This window comes from Dendropsophus ebraccatus, chromosome 7 (assembly GCF_027789765.1).
Source record: "Dendropsophus ebraccatus isolate aDenEbr1 chromosome 7, aDenEbr1.pat, whole genome shotgun sequence".
Classification (NCBI taxonomy): domain Eukaryota; kingdom Metazoa; phylum Chordata; class Amphibia; order Anura; family Hylidae; genus Dendropsophus; species Dendropsophus ebraccatus.
In genome coordinates, this window is record NC_091460.1 from 10,668,160 (window position 1) to 10,691,390 (window position 23,231).

A 23,231-nucleotide genomic window follows, 5' to 3' on the forward strand; every position below is an offset into this window, starting at 1 on the left:
TAATAAATGTATATTTAAGAGCATATTTTTAGCCCTAGTAACTACCTAGCGAGAGAGAGACACACACACACATTGTAATACTCACGTGAACGTGTGCTTTAATGGGGTGTCTCCTGAGAAGTTACTATACTTTTTGTTCTCGAGATATTCAGGACTATCAGAAAGTATTTTCCCGCGTTCTATCAGGAACTCGAAGCTTATAATACTGGAAATTGTGTTATCCTTTGTGAAAGAGAGGAAAGAGTAATCATCGTAGCCTTTTCCCATTTTTTCAGGGTATTCTATGTTTTCACCGTTATCTACCATGATTGATCTGAAAATATTTCCCTTCTTATTTACAGACCACAGGTAGCCATCGGGGCAGAAGGACATGAATTCGGTGTGCTTATACCAGCCGTTGTCGGGAAACATTTTGGCTGTCGTCTCCCAGTTCTCGTAGTCTGCCTGTGTTAGTGGTTTTCCTTTCATTATTATACCATGTTTGCCTAATGCAAACAGATTACCAGATAGATCAAAGAATAAGGCTTCATAATTTTTCCAATGGAAGCCCCCAAGAGCTGTGGCTTGTTCAGTCATCCAAGGTACATTCTCATTGGTTGGCTGTGGACCTTTATATAACTCTCCCTCTTCGGTTGCACCGTACAATTCTCCATTTGGATGAAAGAAAACAAACTTGAAATTTCTCCATTCAGATTTCCCAACCTTTGTGGCTTTGGAAAACCAGTTGTCCTCTTTGTTTGCTGGCAATGGCCCCCTGTAGAGATCTCCGTGACGGCCAACGCAGAACAGTTCCCCGCTGGGACTGCTGATAACATGGTGGGCATGTGCCATCTTTCCCAGAACTTGAGCTCTCTTATGAAAGTTGTCATCTTCCCTTTTTGGTGGCAGACCGATTTTTATGGTATCATGCTTGGAGATGGTCAGTAAGAGAGTAGCTAGAATGTAAAACGAATGAAAGGAGAACATAACCATATATTATTACTAGAAGACTGTCATTGGGACAAAATGGAAGAGACCCGCATAAACCTCTTTGAGTAATTCAATGGACATGGTACAAAAATATATATATTGGTAACTGCGAACTAAAGAGGTTGTCCGGGAAAAATGACCACTTGGCCAGGCTGCCGGGGCTGCGGGGGATATGTCTGTACTTACTTGTCCCGTTTCTTCACCGCTGCCTGATTTCGGTTGATCCGCTCTGTAAGGGTCCTTTTCCATGGGCCGATGGGGACCCGATCAATAATGTAAACGAGTGCCGATCTGCTAGATCGGCGCTCATTTACGGGGCCTATTCCATAGCCCAATAATTGTTTAGCGAGGGTTGCAGGGACATCGTTGCCTATGTCCTTGCAGCCCTTGTTTAAACAGCATACTTTACCTAACCATGCTGCATGCAGCTTCAGAGCAGCCTGTCTGAACTGACAGAGCGCTCAGCCAATCACTGGTCGCGGCGGTCCTGGCTATTGATTGGCTAAGCGGTCTGTCAGCTCAGACAGGCAGCTCCAAAGCTGCTCCGAAGTGTTACCTTCTCACAACTAAACATTGTATTTAGCTCTTACATGATTATTACCCAGGATATGTTCCCAATGGATACAGCTAACAAGTCACAAGAAGACGTCAAGTAAAATATAGTCTGTTCCCATGACATAGCTGATGGATGCCATTTTTTGCTTTTGTCTCAAAGTCTGAACACTAAGATTATGGGACTGAGCTCTCATCGAAACCTCCAAGAATATTTCTGAATGTGATTCCAGCTCTGCAATGGTGGTTTCTCTACACAAGAACCCCAGGGCCAGGGATCCTATTGCCAACCTCAGGTTGCATGGTTTAATGTCCTTCCATTTGTTGTCCCACCCCACTATGTAATGTTGACATTTGGTGCTTTTGCTTGCTCAGTTTTCAGAGTATATATATAGGCAGCGTCTTACATATCACAGGAAAAACATTGCAACTGCTGTAAGTGTGCCTTTTTAATTGCTTTTTATATAATATACTTTATAAGATTTGAAATGAGCAAACACAGCAATTCTGGCAGTAGGTATATACAGTTGTGATCAAAAGTTTACACACCCCGCAAGAATTTTTAACTGACCGGCAGTATATGAATGATAACACAAAACCTTTTTTTTCCCACTCATGGTCATTGGTTGGTAGAGATGAGAGAGTAGTGAAATATTCGACTTTCGAGAATTCGAATCAAATAGGTACCGAGATTCAACTATTCGAACGAATATTCGATCCCATTATAGTCTATGGGAAAAAAATTTGCGGCACTTGGAAATCCAAATTCGACCACTTGGAGGTCACCAAGTCGCCCATGAAACCACTCTAGACGATGCAAACACCTCCGGAATGACACTTGGACATTAGGGGGAGCATGCCTGGGTGCACCCAACACCCCAAAATTGCAGTATAATGCCACTCTCCACTGTTGCAAAGGAAAAGTATTTGCGAACGCTTTACGAACGTTTACGGCAATGTCCACACATTTCTTCCGTATTTCTTGCGCAGCGTTACATACATGATTCCAATGTGTGTCCGCAAAGCGTCATGTTATTCGTGCGTATGAAGCGTCATGCTGTACGAACGTTACTGGAACAGTATGTATGATGTGCCTTTTACTGGCCTACTGGAACAATATATAAGACGTGCCTTTTTCTGGGCTACTGAAGCAATATGTATAACGTGCCCTTAGTGGGCTAAACCGGGGACACTATAAGTCACTTGTACACACAGGGTACTGGAATGAATACACCTGCTGCTGCTGATGCTGTTGTTATCATCTATTTCTTAGCACTGAGAAGCTTTGGATGCAGAGATGACTTTTTCGCTGGATATTAGCCCTGAAAAGGAGTTTTGGGTTCCGTAGTAAGCCTGTCTAGCCAAAACGCTACTAAAACCTATCTCTCCCTGCTCCAAGATCTCTCCCTGACTAGGTTGAAAACACATTTGCAGTCGAGAGGCGGGAGCCAAGTATTTAAGATTCAAGGTCATGTGGTTCAGCTATCCAATGAGGGTAGACGCCGATTTCGCGCTGCGTGCATACTCCCAGGGTCCTTCACGGCCTTCCTGCAAGGAGATTGGATTAAAAAAAGCGCCAAGTGCGATGGGAGGGTTTTCGAATGTTTTCCGCGTATTCGTCTCACTACTCGATTGAATTTGAATCATTTGAATACAGCAATATTCAATCGAATACCATCTCTATCGAATCGTATTCGCTCATCTCTATTGGTTGGGTGAAGCCATTTATTGTCAAACTACTGTGCTTGTTAAATTATAATGACAACCAAAACATCCAGATGACCCTCATCATAATTTGGCATACCCTGGCAACCACAGTAAGGTAGACCAGCAAAAATGTTGGCCACAACTGCCAGCAAAATTGTTCGGGATGCAAAGAAAAAACGAGAAATCACATCAGCTGAAATCCAGGATTCTAGAAGGCATTTAAAGAGAAATGGGCAGAATGGTTGAGTCGCCAGAAGAAAGCCATTACTGTGCAAATGTCACAAAGTATCTCGTCTACAATACCCCAAACAGTACAGAGACAAGCCTCAAAACTTCTGGAACAAGGTCATTTGGAGTAACGGACCAACATTTTACTTTTTGGCCATAACCATAAATGTTACATTTGGAGAGGTGTCAACAAGGTCTATGATGAAAGGAAAACCACTCCTACCGTAAAGCACAAGGGTGGATCGCTAATGTTTTGGGGATGTGTGATCTACAAAGGTGCAGAAAATGTGGTCAAAGTTGAAGGAAAGATGAATGCAGCATGTTATCAGCCCGTAAGCTGCACATGGGACATACTTGGACATTCCAACATGACAACGATCCAGAACACAAGGCCAAGTCAACCTGTCATTGGCTACGGCAGAAAAAAGTGAAGTTTCTGGAGTGGCCATGTCAGTCTTCTGACCTCAATATCATTGAGCCACTCTCGGGAGATCACAAGAGTGCAGTTCATGCAGGACAGCCCAGGAATTTTACAGGAACTGGAGTTTTTTTGCCCCAAGAACTACCACAAAAGGCTTCAAGCTGTTATTGATGTTAGAGGGGGCAATACACAGGATTAAGAACTGGGGGATGGAAACTTTTGATCCATGTAATTTGGATGTTTTTGGTTGTCATTATGATTAAAAAAAGAGAAAACACATTAATCTGACAATCAATGGCTTCACCCGACCACTAACCATGAGGGAGGAAACATTTTTGTATTATCATTTATATTTTCTAAAAAAAAAAGGGACAAGAAAGCAAAAATTCTGCCTGTGTATGTAAACTCGTGAGCACAAACATATGTATATGTGGTGGTGACGGCTGCTGCAGCAGCTTAGTCCCCAAGCTGAGAGGCAGTAACCCGGTGCCAACACTATACAATATACAGAGCTGAGCATTCTGTCTGATGAACATTGCAAATGGCCACTAGGGAAGCATTTACCATCATTGATATAGCAGTGCACTTCTGTTCTGGCCCCTTTCTACCCAATTTCCATTAATTGCCTCTTTATTTGCATTATGTTTAGAGGGATTTTAGTATGTGTGATCGGTGTGTATGTGATATGTGTAATGTTTGATCAGTGTTTATGTGGTGTGCATTAGAGATGAGTGAGTATATTAAAGTTCACTATTCACTTGAGTAATACTGGAAATTACTCAATACTCAAATGATCATCATGTGGTACATGGATAGTCTCCTCCCCGCATGTTTGGCGGTTTAAATAAGCCAAAAAAAATCTGCGGGTTAGGGACTGGGAGGAGCTACGTTAGCTGCTGTCATAGTACTGATTGGCCGCCTGAATCAGGTGACCCAGGTCTTTAGAGACCCAAGTCACCTGATGCTCGATTCCCTTGTGTTCTCTTAGCTTACAGGGATAGGCTCTTATCCACAATTATAAGCTGATTCACAACAGGCCCTTATCCTTTATTATAATAGACCCACAACAGGCCTTTACCCACAATTAATGAGGGTCACAACTTACCCAGAATTATAAGATACTTAAAGGGGTTATCCAGCGCTACAAAAACATGGCCACTTTTCCCCCTACTGTTGTCTCCAGTTCAGGTGCGGTTTGCAGTTAAGCTCCATTTACTTCAATGGAACTGGAGACAACAGTAGGGGGAAAGTGGCCATGTTTTTGTAGCGCTGGATAACCCCTTTAACAACAGGCTTTTGGCCAAAATTATAATAAGGCTAACAACTGGCTCTTACCCACAATTATAATCTTGGTCACAACAGACTCTAGTCCAGAATTTTACCGAGGTCACCACCAGGCTCTCCCCCAGGTCCGCTTCTGCCAAGAGGCGGAATGAGCAGGCAGCACATTCTGTATTAGGCTTGTTCCAGACATGGGGGGGGGGGGCGCTAGAGAGGGGGTGGTCGCCTGCGGTTTGCCTCAGGCGGCAGATTCTGTATTAGGCTTTTTCCGGGCGTGGGGGGGTGGGCGCTAGTGAGGGGGCGGCCGGCTGAGGTCTATCTTAGGCGGCAGAGAACCCAGAGTCTGCCCTGCACTCCCCCAATTATAATGAGGGTCGCTACCAGGCTCGAGCACAAAATTTTTACAGTAAGGTCTGTTTTGGGCTTCATGGCCATTTTTTTTTTTTTTATTGTTATTCAGGCTGCTGGGATCAGATTGTATTTCTACAAGCCTTCTGTAGAGCCATCAAAGCTGTCTTAATGTTAATGAGCCAAGGGGTTTGAGACCTTAGTCTTGTACCAAACTTTTCTGGCCACTTTGGCTACACCCAAAACCTTATCAGCATAAGAATCTGAATCAAATTTATCGGCTTAATTAGAAACATATTTTCATGAATTTACTGGAAATTTAACAATTTTAAATTCTGGTCTCTGTTTTTGAACAGTATGGGAAGTCAATTCTCACCAGGCTCACTGTGCTCCGAGGATTGCGCCATTGGAGAACACCTGATCTTCTTCACTATGTGCGATTAGATGTGTAGAGAATTGTCCTGGATGGCTTGGATCTGGAGGGTGTAAGTTGTCTGTAATAAAGAGTATTGAGAAGGCATGGAAACGTACACATTAGTCCACCATATTTTAACCCTAAAAGAGTCATAAAGATCATGTTATCAGGCATGTCAAAAGCCATTGATAACCAGGGGTCCCGTTGCTAAGGAGCCAATTCTAACAGTTGAGCTCCATTATAGTCTATGAGGCTAAACTATCAGAATTAGCGTACAATCGGGAAGTGGATCGCATGGCCCTCGCACTCTCTACTGGGCTAAATCTCCTGTTCACAGTACGTCTCACCAGACAATCTAGCTAACCCTTTGAGGACCAGGCCCAAAATGACCCAGTGGACGGCGCAAATTTTGATCTTTGCGCTTCTGTTTTTCCTCCTCCCCTTCTAAGAGCTCCAGCACTCTCAGTTTTCTATCTACAGGCCATGTAAGTGCTTGTTTGTTACAGGAATAGTTGCACTGTGTAATGGTGTCTTTTATTTCACCATAATAAATATGACGGAATCCCAAATATATTATTTATGAAGATATAAATAGGTGAAATCGTAAAAAAGAATGCAATATGGTAACGTTTGGGGGGTTCCTGTGTCTACGTAATACACTATATGGTAAAAGAGATATGATACTATTACTCTTTAGGTCAGTCTGAACACAACCATATGCAGGTTACACAGATTCTCTAATGTTATATATTTTTTTAATGAAATCCTTTTTTTGGCAATTATAAATAAAATGGGACTATTGTGACGCTTATAACGGTTTTATTTTTTCACCTACGGGGCTGTATGGGGCGTCATTTTTTCCGCCATGATCTCTAGTTTTTATTAATACCATATTTGTGAAGATTGGACGTTTTGATCACTTTTTATGATTTTTTTTTATATATATAATGTAACATCAAATCGGTAATTCGCGCACTTTTTTCCCTCTTTTCGTGTACGCCGTTCGCCGTTGGTGATGACGCTTGTTATATTTTAATAGATCAGACAATTGCATGGCATAGCATTGATCAGTGTTATCGGCAATCTGCTCATTGAGCCTGCCTGTGCAGGCTCAGTGTAGCAGATCGCCGATCGGACCGAAGGAGGAAGGTGAGAGACTTCCGGCGGTCCGTTTTAACGATCGGGACACCCCCCCCCCCCCCCCCCCGATCGGTAAGTGACAGGTAAGTTACACTGAAACGCCGCGGCCGTTTAAGGAGTTAATGTCATTAACGGTGAGGTGCCGGCTATGAGGCCCAGAGCGCGCTTCATAGTTTAGGACGTACCGGTACGTCCAGGGTCATCTGGGCACAGACTTCCAGGACGTACCAGTACGTCCTAGGTCGTCTAGGGGTTAAAGTGACTCTGTACCCACAATCTGCCCACCCCAAACCACTTGTACCTTCGGATAGCTGCCTTTAACCCCTTGCCGCAAAATGACGCTTGTGAAATGTCATGTAAAGCAGGTAGTACGTCATTCTTTCCCTGCCTCCCCCCGCTGTCCCTAATGACTATCAGGCAGCGGGAGGAGGTTATATCACACAGCCTCCTCCTGCTGCCACTGACTGGAGAGGAGCTGCGCTCCCCCCGGGCAGTTAACCCCATAGGCACAGTGGTACGTGGTAGCACAGTGTGTATGGGGCAGACGGGGGGAGATCCGGGTCAGGGGGGTTATTATAGCAACCCAGACTTGTAATGCATCTGAGCTGCTATGGTATAGGATGATCAGGCCCCTGTACTGAGGCAGGGACCTGATCATCTGGATGAGCTGTCAGCCTTCTGACAGCTCATTCACTCTATAGTACATTACAGCACTGATCATGTGCTGTAATGTAATTTAGAGGTACCTGCAAAAGTTAAAACACACACACAATTACATACATACGCAAGTACATAAATAAATAAATATACACATTCCCCATCCCCCTTTATAAATGATCCCCTATAAATGAGATACATATATTTGGTATCGCCACATCCGTAATGACCCCATCTATTAACCTGTTACATTAATTATCCCGCACGATTAACACCGGAAACAAAATAAATAAAAAAATAATCAAAATGACAATTTTTTGTTAATCCCACCCCATAAAAAGTATAGATAAAAGCTATCAAAACATCACATGTGCCCAAAAGGTGTACCGCTAATAACGTCAGCTTATGCCGCAAAACTCCATTGGCGGAAAAAATTTAAATATTACTGCCCTTACAATATGCAAGACACAAATAGTTTTTATAGTATAAATGCCATAAACTATAAGAAAAGCTATATAACATGGATATCCCTCTAATCATACCAACCTGATGAATAACAATAAAATGTCAGATGTGACATATAGTAAACACCGTACCAAAAAATGGGAAAAAACAGCTGCTAAATTGTGTTTTTTATTCATACCACCTCATAAAAAAAAAAATTTAATAAAAAATGATAAGGGTGCCACATGTCCCCAGAATGGTACCGATGGAAACATAAACTTGTCTTACACAAATATTTTGGCACCGCAAAGCCTCTGTGACATGGTATAATGGCTAAAAAAAAACTGAAATAAAAAAAGACCCCAAAAATTCCCCGTTCTCTGTCATGTCTGCAGCCTGTGGAGTCAGGTGACGCACTGCGGCCACATATGGGGGATTTCTAGAAACATTGGAATAAGGGGAGTAAATAGTGAGTTCCATTTCTCAGTTAGTATTTGCTGTGTAAGAGGAAAAAAAATTATGAAAATAGAATATCTGCAAAAAATTAAAATTTCAAATTTCCCCTTCAACTTGCTTAACCCCTTAACGCCAAAGGGCATATATTTACGCCCTATTGCCGGTTAGGGGCTTCAGAACAGGGCCGCACGGCGACCCCGCTCTGAACCGCCGTGATCCCGGGTGCCGCGTGTAGCCCGTGATCGCGGCTATTAGCGGGCAAGGTCCGATCGCCGTGCCTGCTAATCACGTAATCCGATGCAGCTGTCAAAGTTGACAGCTACTTCCAATTACCGGATGCAGCCGTTCCCTGGTGTCTAGTGGCAGAGATCGCTCCCCCAGGACGTTGTCCCAGAGGATCGATCTCCTTGTCTATTACCTGCCGGGGTCTCCGCCAAGATGGTGCTGACCCCGGCTTGGCACTCGTTTGTTCTCAGCAGCCGAAAGCAAACGAGTGCCGATCTCATTGATCTTTGCTGTAACCCTAACCCCAGGGGGGGATAACCCTAACCCCAGGGGGGAATAACCCTAACCCCAGGGGGGAATAACCCTAACCCCAGGGGGAATAACCCTAACCCCAGGGGGGAATAACCCTAACCCCAGGGGGAATAACCCTAACCCCAGGGGGAAATAACCCTAACCCCAGGGGGGGAATAACCCTAACCCCAGAGGGAATAACCCTAACCCCAGGGGGGAATAACCGTAACTCCAGGGGGGAATAACCCTAACCCCAGGGGGAATAACCCTAACCCCAGGGGGGCTTCTAGTATAAATGTAAAAAAATAAAAATAAAGTGTTGTCAATAAAAAGCCCCCTCCCCTAATAAAAGTCTGAATCACCCCCCTTTTCCCATATTTTAAATAAAAGTAAATAAATAAATAAACATGTTTGCTATCGCCGAGTGCGTAATCGCCCGAACTATTAATTAATCACATTCCTGATCTCGCACGGTAAACTGCGTAAGCGGCAAAAAATCCAAAAAAAGTGCAAAATTGAGCATTTTTGGTCGCATCAAATCCAGAAAAATTGTAATAAAAAGTCGTATATGCGCAATCAAGGTACCGATAGAAAGAACACATCATGGCGCAAAAACTGACACCTGACACAGCCCCATAGACCAAAGGATAAAAGCGCTATAAGCCTGGGAATGGAGCGGTTTTAAGTGACATATATTTGTTAACAATGGTTTGAATTTTTTACAGGTCATCAGATACAAGAAAAGTTATACATGTTACATATCGTTGTAATCGTAACGACTTGAGGAACAAATATAACAAGTCTGTTTTACCCCAGGGCGAATGGCGTAAAAACAAATACCCCCCAAATAAGCAAAATGCTTTTTTTTTCAACTTCACACATTTTTTTTTTCTGGTTTCCCAGTGTACTTTATGAAAAAAATCAGCCTGTTATTGCAAAGCACAATAAGTGGCGCAAAAAAAAAGGGCTCATGTGGGTCTCTATGCTATGGCCTTTTAAGCACAAGGAGGAAAAAACGAAAACCCCAAAATCTAAATTGGCTCTGTCCTTAAGGGGTTAAACTTCTACGAAACACCTAAAGGGTTAATAAACTTATGAAATTTTACTTTGAATACTTAGAGGGGTGCAGTTTTACAGTGGAGGGATTTATGCGGGTAACTAACATACAGGCCCCACAAATCCACTTCAGAACTGAACTGGTCCCTAATAAAATCAGAATTAAAATTTTCAGGAAAAATTGCTGCAAAATTTCGAAGCCCTCTAACATCCTAACAAGTAAAAGGACGTTCACCAAATGACGGCACCATACAGCAGACATGTTGTAGATGTTGCATCAATAATAAGTTTATGTGATATGACTATCTTTCTTAGTAATGAGAATTTTCAATATAAAGAAATGTAAATTTTTCAAATTTTTGAACAAATGTTGTGCTTTTTACAAAAACTACTGAGTGTAATCAACCAAAGTATACCACAAACATAAAGAGGAATATGTCACAAAAAAACTCTTAGAATAACCGCGATAGTTTAAAGCATCGCAGAGTTATCACTACATAAAGAGAGACAGGTCAGATTTGAAAAATAGGCCCCGGGCATTAAGGCCAAAATAGGCTGAAGAGGCAAGGGGTTAATCCAAGATCTGTCCTTAGGGTCCGTCCGGCAGGTGATGCAGTTATTGTCCTGAAAACAACTTTTAAACTTGCAGTCCTGTGTCAAACGGGCGTGGAGTGTGTATGTGAGTGTGTATGCATTCGGCTAGCAAAACCTCTCTGTCCCTCCTCCCCGCCCTCCTCCTCATTATTAGGAATGCTCCAGGCAGATTGTCTCCTATTCCTCAACTGTGTGAACACGGCACATGGGCTGGATCGTTAGGCACATGTTCAGTTTTTACACAAGTGAGGATTTTAGAGAATACCTGCCTGGAGCATTCCTAATAATGAGGAGGAGGGCGGGGAGGAGGGACAGAGAGGTTTTGCTAGCCGAATGCATACACACTCACATACACACTCCACGCCCGTTTGACACAGGACTGCAAGTTTAAAAGTTGTTTTCAGGACAATAACTGCATCACCTGCCGAACGGACCCCAGGACAAATCTTGGATTAAAAGCAGTGATCCAACGGTACAAGCGGTTTGGGGGGTCAGAATGTGGGTACAGAGTCACTTTAACCCCTAGGCGACCCTGGATGTACCCGTACGTCCAGGGCCGCCTCCACGCGTTCAGAGCGGGGCCGTGTGGGCTTCTAGTATAAGTGTAAAAGTAAAAATAAAAGTGTTATTATTAATAAAAAGCCCCCTCCCCTAATAAAAGTCTGAATCACCCCCCTTTTCCCAGGTTATAAATAAAAGTAAATAAATAAACATGTTTGCTATCGCCGTGTGCGTAATCGCCCGAACTATTAATTAATCACATTCTTGATCTTGCACGTAAAAATGGCGTAAGCGCAAAAAAATCCCAAAGTGCAAACTTGCGCATTTTTGGTCGCATCAAATCCAGAAAAATTTTAATAAAAAGCGATCAAAAAGTCGTATATGCGCAATCAAGGTACAAATAGAAAGAACACATCATGGCGCAAAAAATGACACCTGACACAGCCCCATAGACCAAAGGATAAAAGCGCTATAAGCCTGGGAATGGAGCGGTTTTAAGGAACATATATTTGTTAACAATGGTTTGAATTTTTTACAGTCCATCAGATACAATATAAGTTATACATGTTATATATCATAGTAATCGTAACAACTTGACATATATAAAAAGTCAGTTTTACCCCATAGTAAACAGCTTAAGGCTGGGTTCACACTACGTATATTTCAGTCAGTATTGTGGTCCTCATATTGCAACCAAAACCAGGAGTGGATTGAAAACACAGGAAGGCTATATTCACACAATGTTGAAATTGAGTGGATGGCCGCCATTTAATAGCAAATATTTGCTGTTATTTTAGAACAATGGCTGTTATATTGAAATAATGGCCGTTATTTACTGTTATATGGCGGCCATCCCCTCAATTTCACCATTGTGTGAACAGATCCTTTTTGTGTTTTCAATCCACTCCTGGTTGAGGCTGCAATATGAGGACCACAATACTGACTGAAACATACTGTGTGTGAACCCAGCCTAAAAATGAAAAAAAAAAACAAAAAAAAGAAATGTTTTTTTTTCAATTTCACCACACTTTGAATTTTTTTCTGGTTTCGCAGTGTACTTTATGCAAAAATTCAGCCTGTCATTGCAAAGTACAATTAGTGACGCAAAAAATAAGGGCTCATGTGGGTTTCTAGGTGAAAAAATGCAAGTGCTATGACCTTTTATATACAAGGAGGAAAAAATGAAAACGCAAACATTTTAATTGGCCGATTCCGCTCAGGGTTAAAGTGTCTTGAAAAGTTTTGAATAGTTTAGAGAAATGACTTGTAAGGTAGTTGAGGATAGGAGTCTCCCCAAATATGTAATGCTGAGAGGAGCCCATATAAATTTGAGTTTAGAAAGTTTAAGGGATACATTAGGTGGCAAATTTAAAGGCATAAGAGAGGACTTTGTTACGTTGAATTTATAGTAGGAAACTTTAGGAGAAAACGTCAATAATGTTCAAAGTGGCTGAAGTGGGAATTTTCTAGGGTCAAAAGTTATTTTTAATGACAGGTACTGTTAATGGATGACGCCCTTAACGTTCATTTTCAGATTTTTGTTTTTTCTTTCTCGCCATCATTTTTCTATCTTCAGAACCACGTGATGGCTCGTTTGTCACAGGACCCGTTGTACTTTGAGATGGCACATTTTATTATTCCATTTTCCCCTTTAGGAACAGGCTAATTTTAGCTATTTCTAGTGATAAATGATAAGTTGTACCGTACATTTTGGCCGATATCCTTTTGTTTGTGGACTAGAATGAATTTACACACAATAAAAAGAAGCCTAAACACCCATATAGGCCACATCAGGACCAGATCATAGAATAAAAGATCTAAAGGTTGTGGTAGTCAAAGGTCACTTCCAGAGTGACGGAGAGAGGAAAGTGTGGGAATTCAAATTGATAAAAACCTTAAAGTCATTAACACATGGACTAAACCTGGCCCCTGGATGTATGACCCACTACATGGACTAAACCTGGCCCCTGGATGTATGACCCACTACATGGACTAAACCTGGCCCCTGGATGTATGACCCACTACATGAACTAATACACCAGGACTTATGACCCACTACATGGACTAAACCTGGAACCGGAATGTATGAGCCACTACACGGACTATACCTGGCACCTAGATATATGATCCGCTACATTGACTAACCCTGGCACCTGGATGTATGACCTGCTACATTGACTATACCTGGCACCTGGATGTATGACCCGCTACATGGACTATACCTGGCACCTGGATGTATGACCCACTACATGGACTAAACCTGGCACCTAGATGTATGACCCACTACACGGACTAACCCTGGCCCCTGGATGTATGACCCACTACATGGACTATACCTGGCACCAGGATGTATGACCCACTACATGGACTATACCTGGCACCAGGATGTATGACCCACTACATGGACTAACCCTGGCCCCTGGATGTATGACCCACTACATGGACTAACCCTGGCCCCTGGATGTATGACCCACTACATGGACTAAACCTGGCCCCTGGATGTATGACCCACTACATGGACTAAACCTGGCCCCTGGATGTATGACCCACTACATGGACTAACCCTGGCACCGGGATGTACGACCCACAACATGGACTAACCCTGGCACCTGGATGTATGACCCACAACATGGACTAACCCTGGCACCTGGATGTATGACCCGCTACATGGACTAAACCTGGTACCTGGATGTACTGTATGAGCCACTACATGGACTAAACCTGGCACCTAGATGTATGATCCGCTACATTGAATAAACCTGGCCTCTGGATGTATGACCCACTACATGGACTATACCTGGCACCAGGATGTATGACTGACTACATGGACTATACCTGGCACCAGGACGTATGACCCACTACATGGACTAAACCTGGCACCTGGATGTATGACCCACTACATGGACTAAACCTGGCACCGGGATGTATGACCCACTACATGGACTAACCCTGGCACCGGGATGTATGACCCACAACATGGACTAACCCTGGCACCTGGATGTATGACCTGCTACATGGACTATACCTGGCACCTGGATGTATGACCCGCTACATGGACTAAACCTGGCACCGGAATGTATGACCCGCTACATGGACTATACCTGGCACCTAGATGTATGATCCGCTACATTGACTAAACCTGGCACCTGGATGTATGACCCGCTACATGGACTATACCTGGCACCTGGATGTATGATCCGCTACATTGACTAAACCTGGCACCGGGATGTATGACCCGCTACATGGACTGAACCTGGCACCTGGATGTATAACCCTCTACATGGACTAAACCTGGCCCCTGGATGTATGACCCACTACATGGACTAAACCTGGCACAGGGATGTATGACCCACTACATGGACTAAACCTGGCACCGGGATGTATGACCCACTACATGGACTAAACCTGGCCCCTGGATGTATGACCCACTACATGGACTAAACCTGGCCCCTGGATGTATGACCCACTACATGGACTAAACCTTGCACAGGGATGTACGACCCACAACATGGACTAACCCTGGCCCCTGGATGTATGACCCACTACATGGACTAACCCTGGCCCCTGGATGTATGACCCACTACATGGACTAACCCTGGCCCCTGGATGTATGACCCACTACATGGACTATACCTGGCACCTGGATGTATGACCCGCTATATGGACTAAACCTGGCACCGGGATGTATGACCCACTACATGGACTAACCCTGGCACCGGGATGTATGACCCACAACATGGACTAACCCTGGCACCTGGATGTATGACCTGCTACATGGACTATACCTGGCACCTGGATGTATGACCCGCTACATGGACTAAACCTGGCACCGGAATGTATGACCCGCTACATGGACTATACCTGGCACCTAGATGTATGATCCGCTACATTGACTAAACCTGGCACCTGGATGTATGACCCGCTACATGGACTATACCTGGCACCTGGATGTATGATCCGCTACATTGACTAAACCTGGCACCGGGATGTATGACCCGCTACATGGACTGAACCTGGCACCTGGATGTATAACCCTCTACATGGACTAAACCTGGCCCCTGGATGTATGACCCACTACATGGACTAAACCTGGCACAGGGATGTATGACCCACTACATGGACTAAACCTGGCACCGGGATGTATGACCCACTACATGGACTAAACCTGGCCCCTGGATGTATGACCCACTACATGGACTAAACCTGGCCCCTGGATGTATGACCCACTACATGGACTAAACCTTGCACAGGGATGTACGACCCACAACATGGACTAACCCTGGCCCCTGGATGTATGACCCACTACATGGACTAACCCTGGCCCCTGGATGTATGACCCACTACATGGACTAACCCTGGCCCCTGGATGTATGACCCGCTACATGGACACACTCCACAGATAAAACTGAACTGACCAAGAATCTTGGACTTCTAAATAAACCTTAAATTACAACAAGTCTTATCTCTCTTTTGTATCTACCCTCACCCCCCTAAAAAATATTTACCACCACATGGATTTTTCTGGCTAACACGGAACTATATGTACTATGACGTATATGAGGTATTGTTTAGCTAAGGTCTAAAGATTACCTGTCTCACCTGTAATACACACCTGTTCTCGAGGATGTGGAGACTCAAGGATTTGGTCTAATGTGGAGTTACTGAGGAGCACCGTTCAGGTTATACCTATATTATACCACACAGTATATATTTATAGCCAATCACAATACTGGTTCCCACCTCCTCATGTATACGTCAGTGACAGCTAAAATTACAATAAAAAACATACTAGATTTACACAATGCTTTCTGATGTATGGCGGCACAAGGAACACAACGCCATGAGGGAGGGCAGGGATACGTGAGGTGTTTTGTACCAGCATCAGCATCTTTCAAGTTCTGGAGAATACAATATTTAAACACTTGGGAGTAAAACACCCCCATGGGGTAACTATTGTGTTGTAATTGTTTTTTTGCTTAAAGTGGTTGTACAATTAGCAATATTATTTCTAAAGTAAAGAAATAGGAAAAACGGAGTCCCTTAGCAAAATCAATGCATGTTTATGGGCCAAGTAGCTAACATTGGTGTCAGTGATTGTGCCCCCTAGTTATTCTCCAAAGCTGAATTCACACTGCTGATATCACACTTGTCTGTCTCCTGGTCTCAGCTGTCTCTCCAGCTGTCCTCATTTCACATAGACAATGTCACCACTGCTATCCTCTCTGTCACCACTGCTATCCTCTCTGTCACTACTGCTATCCTCTCTGTCACCACTGCTATCCTCTCTGTCACTACTGCTATCCTTTCTGTCACTACTACTATCCTCTCTGTCACCACTGCTATCCTCTCTGTCACAACTGCTATTCTCTCTGTCACCACTGCTATCCTCTCTGTCCCTACTGCTATCCTCTCTGTCACCACTGCTATCCTCTCTGTCCCTACTGCTATCCTCTCTGTCACCACTGCTATCCTCTCTGTCACCACTTCTATCCTCTTTGTCACCAACTCTATCCTCTCTGTCACCACTTATATCCTCCCTGTCACCACCTCAATCCTCTCTGTCACTGCTGCTATCCTCTCTGTCACTGCTGCTATCCTCTCTGTCACAACTGCTATTCTCTCTGTCACCACTGCTATCCTCTCTGTCACCACTGCTATCCTCTCCGTCACTACTGCTATCCTCTCTGTTACTACTGCTATCCTTTCTGTCACTACTACTATCCTCTCTGTCACCACTTCTGTCTTCTCTGTCACTATTGCTATCCTCTCTGTCACCACTTCTATCCTCTCTGTCACCACTGCTATCCTCTCTGTCACTACTGCTATCCTCCCTATCAATACTGCTATCCTCTCTGTCACCACTGCTATCCTCTCTGTCACCGCTGCTATCGTCTCTGTCACCACTTCTAACCTCTTTGTCACTAATGCTATCCTCTCTGTCACTACTACTACCCTCTCTCTTAGTACTTCTATTATCTCTGTCACCACTTCTATCCTTTCTGTCACTACTACTATCCTCTTTGTCACCACTGCTATCCTCTCTGTCACCACTTATATCCTCTCTGTCACTACTGCTATCCTCTCTGTCATTACTGCTATCCTTTCTGCCACCACTGCTATTTTCTCTGGCACCACTTCTATCCTCTCTGTCACTACTACTATCCTCTCTGTCACCGCTGCTATCGTCTCTGTCACCACTGCTATCCTCTCTGTCACCACTGCTATCCTCTCTGTCACCACTGCTATCCTCTCTGTCACTATTGCTATCCTCTCTGTCACTACTGTTATCCTCTCTGTCACCACTTCTATCCTCTCTGTCACTACTGCTATCCTCTCAGTCACCACTCCTATCCTTTTTGTCACCACTGCTATCCTCTCTGTCACTACTGCTATCCTCTCAGTCACCACTCCTATCCTTTTTGTCACCACTGCTATCCTCTCTGTCACTACTGCTATCCTCTCTGTCACCACTGCTATCCTCTGTCACCACCGTTATCCTCTGTCACTACTGCTATCCTCTGTCACTACTGCTATCCTCTCTGTCACCACCATTATCCTCTGTCACTACTGCTATCCTCTCTACTGGTAGTGGTATAGTTGCCCTTGGCGCAAAATTAAAGTGCAAGCATGCTCCATTCACTGCAGTATTTGCATTCTTATTCTCGGAAATGTCGAAAATTAGTGGGGGTCCTGGAAGTCGGACCCCCACTTGTCAATTGCTATCCCCTATCCTATGCATAGGAGATTACAAGCTTAGATGGGAATACCTATTTATTGAGGAGGGGGGAGATTATCTACCTCCTGAGGTCATCTACCTAATTGGGGAAAATACCCACTAAGGGTATACAACTTATATATAGGGGAAAATTACCTTGCACTGGCGAGACATTATTTGGGGTACTGGGGCAGGTAAAAGGTTGTGTATATGCTGGAAAGGTGCGGAACCTAAGACGTTTGTGTGGCTGATTCTCCAGCGTTGACTTACTTTCTGAATAATTTTTCGTGGGAATCTTAGGCAGAAGGAAAAGAATGGAAAGAGAACTACTATAAGAAGATGCCCCCTGTGAGCCACTGGATGTATGTGCAACATATCCTTTTATACTGTCTGCAGGGCTTGAATCAAACAATTCCAAGAAGACTCCCCCTGTGAAGCACCACAGCTGAGGTATCAGTGATATTAGGGTATGGGGCGTGGGTGGTCTGTGTATAGTGTTTTATATTCAGTAAGCGTATGGTGGTATTATTAAGTCACAGCAGTAGTAATGTATCATTCTGACTTGGTAGAATTATATATTTTAAAATCCCAAACCTTTAGCCATTGGTCATTGATGATCCATACAATGTATGCATCACCACTGCCTAACATTTGAAGACTATGTACGTGCTTATATGAGGGTGTGGGGGGGCACTGTATGTACATACAAAGAAAATGGAACTATTAAAGAGGTTGTCATGGCAAAATTAACTTGTCCCACAGGATAGGGGACAAGAGATCGGGAGTGGTAATTCAACTTCCGTACCTTCTCCGTATTGGGCCCCCAGCTTTTCTGTTATGAATACAGCCTCAGGTACGGCACGTGACCCGCAGCTTTAATCATTAATATGGAGCCGCCAGAAAGAGTTGAGTAAACACTTTCCAGCTTACTCAGCTCTTTCCAGTGGCTCCATAGGATTAATAAGAGCCGCTGGTCACGTGCCGTACCTGAGGCTGTATTCATAACAAAAAAGCCTGGGGCCTGATACAGAGACCGTCAGGGGGTAATGAGGTTCCCCCTCCCTTCCCCCCCGATTCCCTTACTTGTCCCATATCCTGTGGATTGGGGACAAGGTTATTTTGCCAAAATAACCTCTTCAATCTGCTTAGGCTAGGTTCACACTGCGTTTTCAGCATCCGTTTAACACATCCGTTTTTTTAAAAAAACGCATGAAAAACGGATTGCAAAAAACGGATTCATTTGTGTGCATCCGTTTTTCCATTGACTTCCATTATTAAAAAAACGGATCCGTTTTTTTTGGCGGACCAAAACTGACCAAAAAACGTTGCTGACCCTATTTTTCTGGACATTAAAAAAAACGGATCCGTTAAACAGATGCTGAAAACGCAGTGTGAACCTAGCCTTAGTCTATACGTTACAGTGGTCACTAGAGATGAGCGAACCTTGAGCACGCACGAGTCGATCTAAACCCGATCGTTCGGCATTTGATTAGCGGTGGCTGCTGAAGTTGGATAAAGCCCTAAGGCTATGTGGAAATTATGGATATAGTTGTTGGCTGTATCCATGTTTTCCAGACAAACTTAGAGCTTTATCCAAGTTCAGCAGCCCCAGCTAATCAAATGCCGAACGTTCGGGTTCGAGAACCCGGTTCGCTCATCTCAATCTATCAGGGGGATTACCATATGTCTCCATCCACTTGTGATTCTGTTTTTGGGACTAAGATAACAAAAGACTGCTTTGAAACACACGTCTGAAGGGACTAACTTAAATGATATACCATATACAGCCACTTGTGGACGTCTGATAATGAACGGTGTGACAGCTTGGATGCACTGTGTGTAACATGGAAGGACTGGATTGCTGCGTATCAGCTGTCAGGGACACAATCCAAGATGTGAAGGCAAGAACTTAGCTTAACCGGACTGCTGCCCAATGACGCTGAGAAGTGGCATCATGTGTGGTCGCCGAGGATACGGACCGCACCAATCAGGACAGTGGCCGGGCGCAGTCGCACTGTTTTTATTTGCAAATGAACCTTGATCGGCATTGAGGGGCAGCGTCATACACGGTTACCATGGAGATGGACTGTTCCAATCAGTGTGGAGGTCGGGCGCAGCCGCGCTGTGTTTGTTTACAAACGGACCCGGGAGTGCAGTACAGATCTTCGCTGGATGTGATCCGCAGGTGGGACCATGGATCGCCGTTTGCTAGGAGGTACAGATATGAATTATGTATAATCCCAGGCGGGAAAATAGACATCAATGGACTGATATAACAGTAAAATGGATAAAGTATGCTGATTATGTTAACTCCGCCCCATAACCTCTATAATTGGTTGTGATTTTATTGATTGTGTATGTGGATTGGATATTCATTGTATATAAGGGTGTATTGCACAGCATTATGGTAGACTTGAGAAAGGCTCAGGATTGTTAAGAGCCAAAACGTTGTCTTTTTATATGCATATGGCAAAATAAAGTAACTTTTTTTCACTGCACGGATACTGTCTCCAAACACCGTTTTTTCTTGCATTGTACATGTATACATACACATAGTATACACTCCGGCCGGGATCCCTAGCAACATGTCAGTTTTCTGCGGCATAGGCTACACATTGAATAGCAGCCGCAGAAAACATGTCAGTGCACACAATGGAGCGTGCGGCTCCGGCAACACGCTCCATTGTGTGCAGTGGGGAACTCTGATGCGGGCGAGCCCGGATGCGCCCACATCCCAATTCATCAACAAGTGAAGATCATCCGGCCGCTACTGCAGTACCGACCGGGATGATGTTCTCTTACACCGTCCGAGTCACGGAATGGCCGGTGTCTTACGCCATGTGAACATGGCCTTATGTGTTGTCCATAACTTCTTTTTTAGGTCTGAGCGATCATAACAAATCCAGAGGGCCGTTTAACACAAACTTTTGGATATTTTTCAGTGTTGAGAATAAAAAAATATGAAGTTTTAGAAGAAAAGGGAAGTGGTAGACCACAGACCAGATATAGCTCATAATAAGTGGTTTCTGGTACTTTCATCATAAGTGAAGGTAAAAAAAACAAGTTATGGTGACTCGCCCAAGTCCGGGTCACAGCGGGGGGAAGTAGACATAACATCAGGCATCCTCATCAATACGAGAGAAGTGAGAACATTTCTCAGAATACAGAAGTTAAAAAATAAGTTTAGTCCTTTTCTTTTTTTTAAAATACAAGTGTCACATAAAAGGTAATATAAATGTTACAAGCTCAGTATATAAACTGGCGATTTTGCCCATTTTCCAACCTATAAAAAATGGAGATGTCTATAATATTTATGGAAGGTACAATTCTCCTGTGAAAGACGGAATCTACAAAAAAAAAAAAAAAAATCTGAAAATCACATTGTATAATTTATAAATAATTAATTTCTATTTTATTACATAAAATCTGTATTTGATCACCTAGCAAGAATTACAGCATGTCCCCGTACCTGTGGCCCAGAGGACAAAGGAATAACTGAGGTTATGGGGTCCAGGGAGTTGGTTATAGTCCAGCATGAGAGGTGGAGGTTTTTGATTTATCATTAAAATTCCTCTCGTCCTGCGTTCCCACAGGGGCGGAGACACCCCCATCCGTTGTGAGGCTAATAGGAGGACAGGGAAATACAAGGTGACTGTCAATCTTCCTTGGTCTGGGGCTCCATGCCTTATGTGGTAAGGAAGATTCTCAAAAAGGCCAGGAATCAGCCCAGAACCATGCAGGAGGACATGGCCATGACCTGAAGAGAGCTGGAACCAGAGTCTAAAAGATGACTATTCGTTACTAGTGATGTTCAGGTCCGAGTCGAACATCGAACAGTAGGTGTGTTTGGTTCAAGTTAAACTCAAACCCCATTAAAGTCAATGGGAGAAGTTCAGGTTACTTTTTATATCTATACATGATAGGAGAAGCTGGATTTACCATCCAGACGAGTAAACTGGAAACATGGAACAACTTAAAAAAGAAAATTTGGTTCTAAGAATGACCGGAAAAAAATTAAGAGGGTAAAATACTGCATTTGTTTCAATGGATAACTGAAGAGATGAGGACAGCTTGCAAGCAGTGGCGTAGCTCTAGGGGGTGCAGTGATAGGAACCTCTGCAGGCTGGAGTAGATTAGATGGCAGTACCATTGGTGGACATCTCCATCTCCACTTCTTCTATCTCCCGGCTTTCCCTGCATGTGCCTGTTCATGCTTGTTGCACTTAAACACTTCTAATTTTTACCTCTACTGACGCGTTGCCTGCAAATACTGCATATCACCTCAGTCGGAGAATCAGAGGCTTGATCAAAAAAGGCCCAGGCTTCACAGGTTCTGGACTTCTTAGATGGTGAAAACCTAGTACCTGTGTTCCCGCTGCCACCACTGACCATGGCTGGTAACCTGTCAGCCAACTTGTACAACCGCCCTCTCCCTTTCTGAGGTTGGACCCGCACTGTCACCACCTCATCCTCCTTATCCTTCACTGATGCCCTCGGCAGCTGTCGCTCCAAAGACCACATTGGATGCGCAATGTCATCATCATCACAGGTGACTTCCTCTCTCTGACAGTCTACGTCCTCAAGCTGTGGACTAAAAGCCACGGGCACTTTCAGGCATTGCTGACCGCTCGGTATTTCTGACGACAGACCAGCTTCCTGATCCTCCTCTAAGGGCATCAGCAATTGGGTGTCAGACTCAGAGCAGACTAAATCATCCTCTTTGGCCGCCTTCTGACCCTAACTCCATTGTGTGGTCAAAGAGCTCTTCAGAATCTGGATTATTTACAGTGGTCTGTATATTGAGTAGGAACATTCTGCCCGTCTTTGCTGACGTTGATGATGACATTTGTGGCCATGACTGAGAGGAAGAGGAGGTCAAACTGCTAGATTCAGGGTCCGATAACCACTGAAGAACAGATTGACGACGCTGTTCAGTAATAAGGCGCACAGGAAACCGAGCAAGAGATGACAGGCCTGGCGGTCCTGCTACTGACGATGTTCTCGGTTGTATGTTGGCCAGAGCACTGGAAGGAGTGCCTTGTGTACTACCTCTATCTCCCCTTCCTACGCCTGATATTGCTTGCTTACCACCTCTAGTTCTTACCATGTTCAAAAGCAAATATGATAGCTATGATATAAGATATAACAAAAAAATACAGATCTACCCACTCTGGATAAATCACAGTACACAAATCCTATGTATGATTGGTTACTGGGTATGACAGATGTGA

The 23,231-nt window shown here is 43.9% G+C and overlaps 1 protein-coding gene across 1 annotated transcript; it reads right to left on the reverse strand.

Moving 5' to 3' along the window:
• Positions 1–81: 81 nt before the first annotated feature.
• On the reverse strand, positions 82–19,931 carry LOC138796430 (tachylectin-2-like). The gene is made up of 4 exons (XM_069976031.1): positions 19,779–19,931; positions 15,885–15,971; positions 5,883–6,000; positions 82–935 (listed from the first exon to the last, which is right to left on the reverse strand). Exons 3-4 carry the CDS (start codon positions 5,911–5,913, stop codon positions 82–84), a joined length of 885 nt encoding a protein of 294 aa, XP_069832132.1. The 5' UTR covers positions 5,914–6,000; positions 15,885–15,971; positions 19,779–19,931.
• Positions 19,932–23,231: the final 3,300 nt, after the last annotated feature.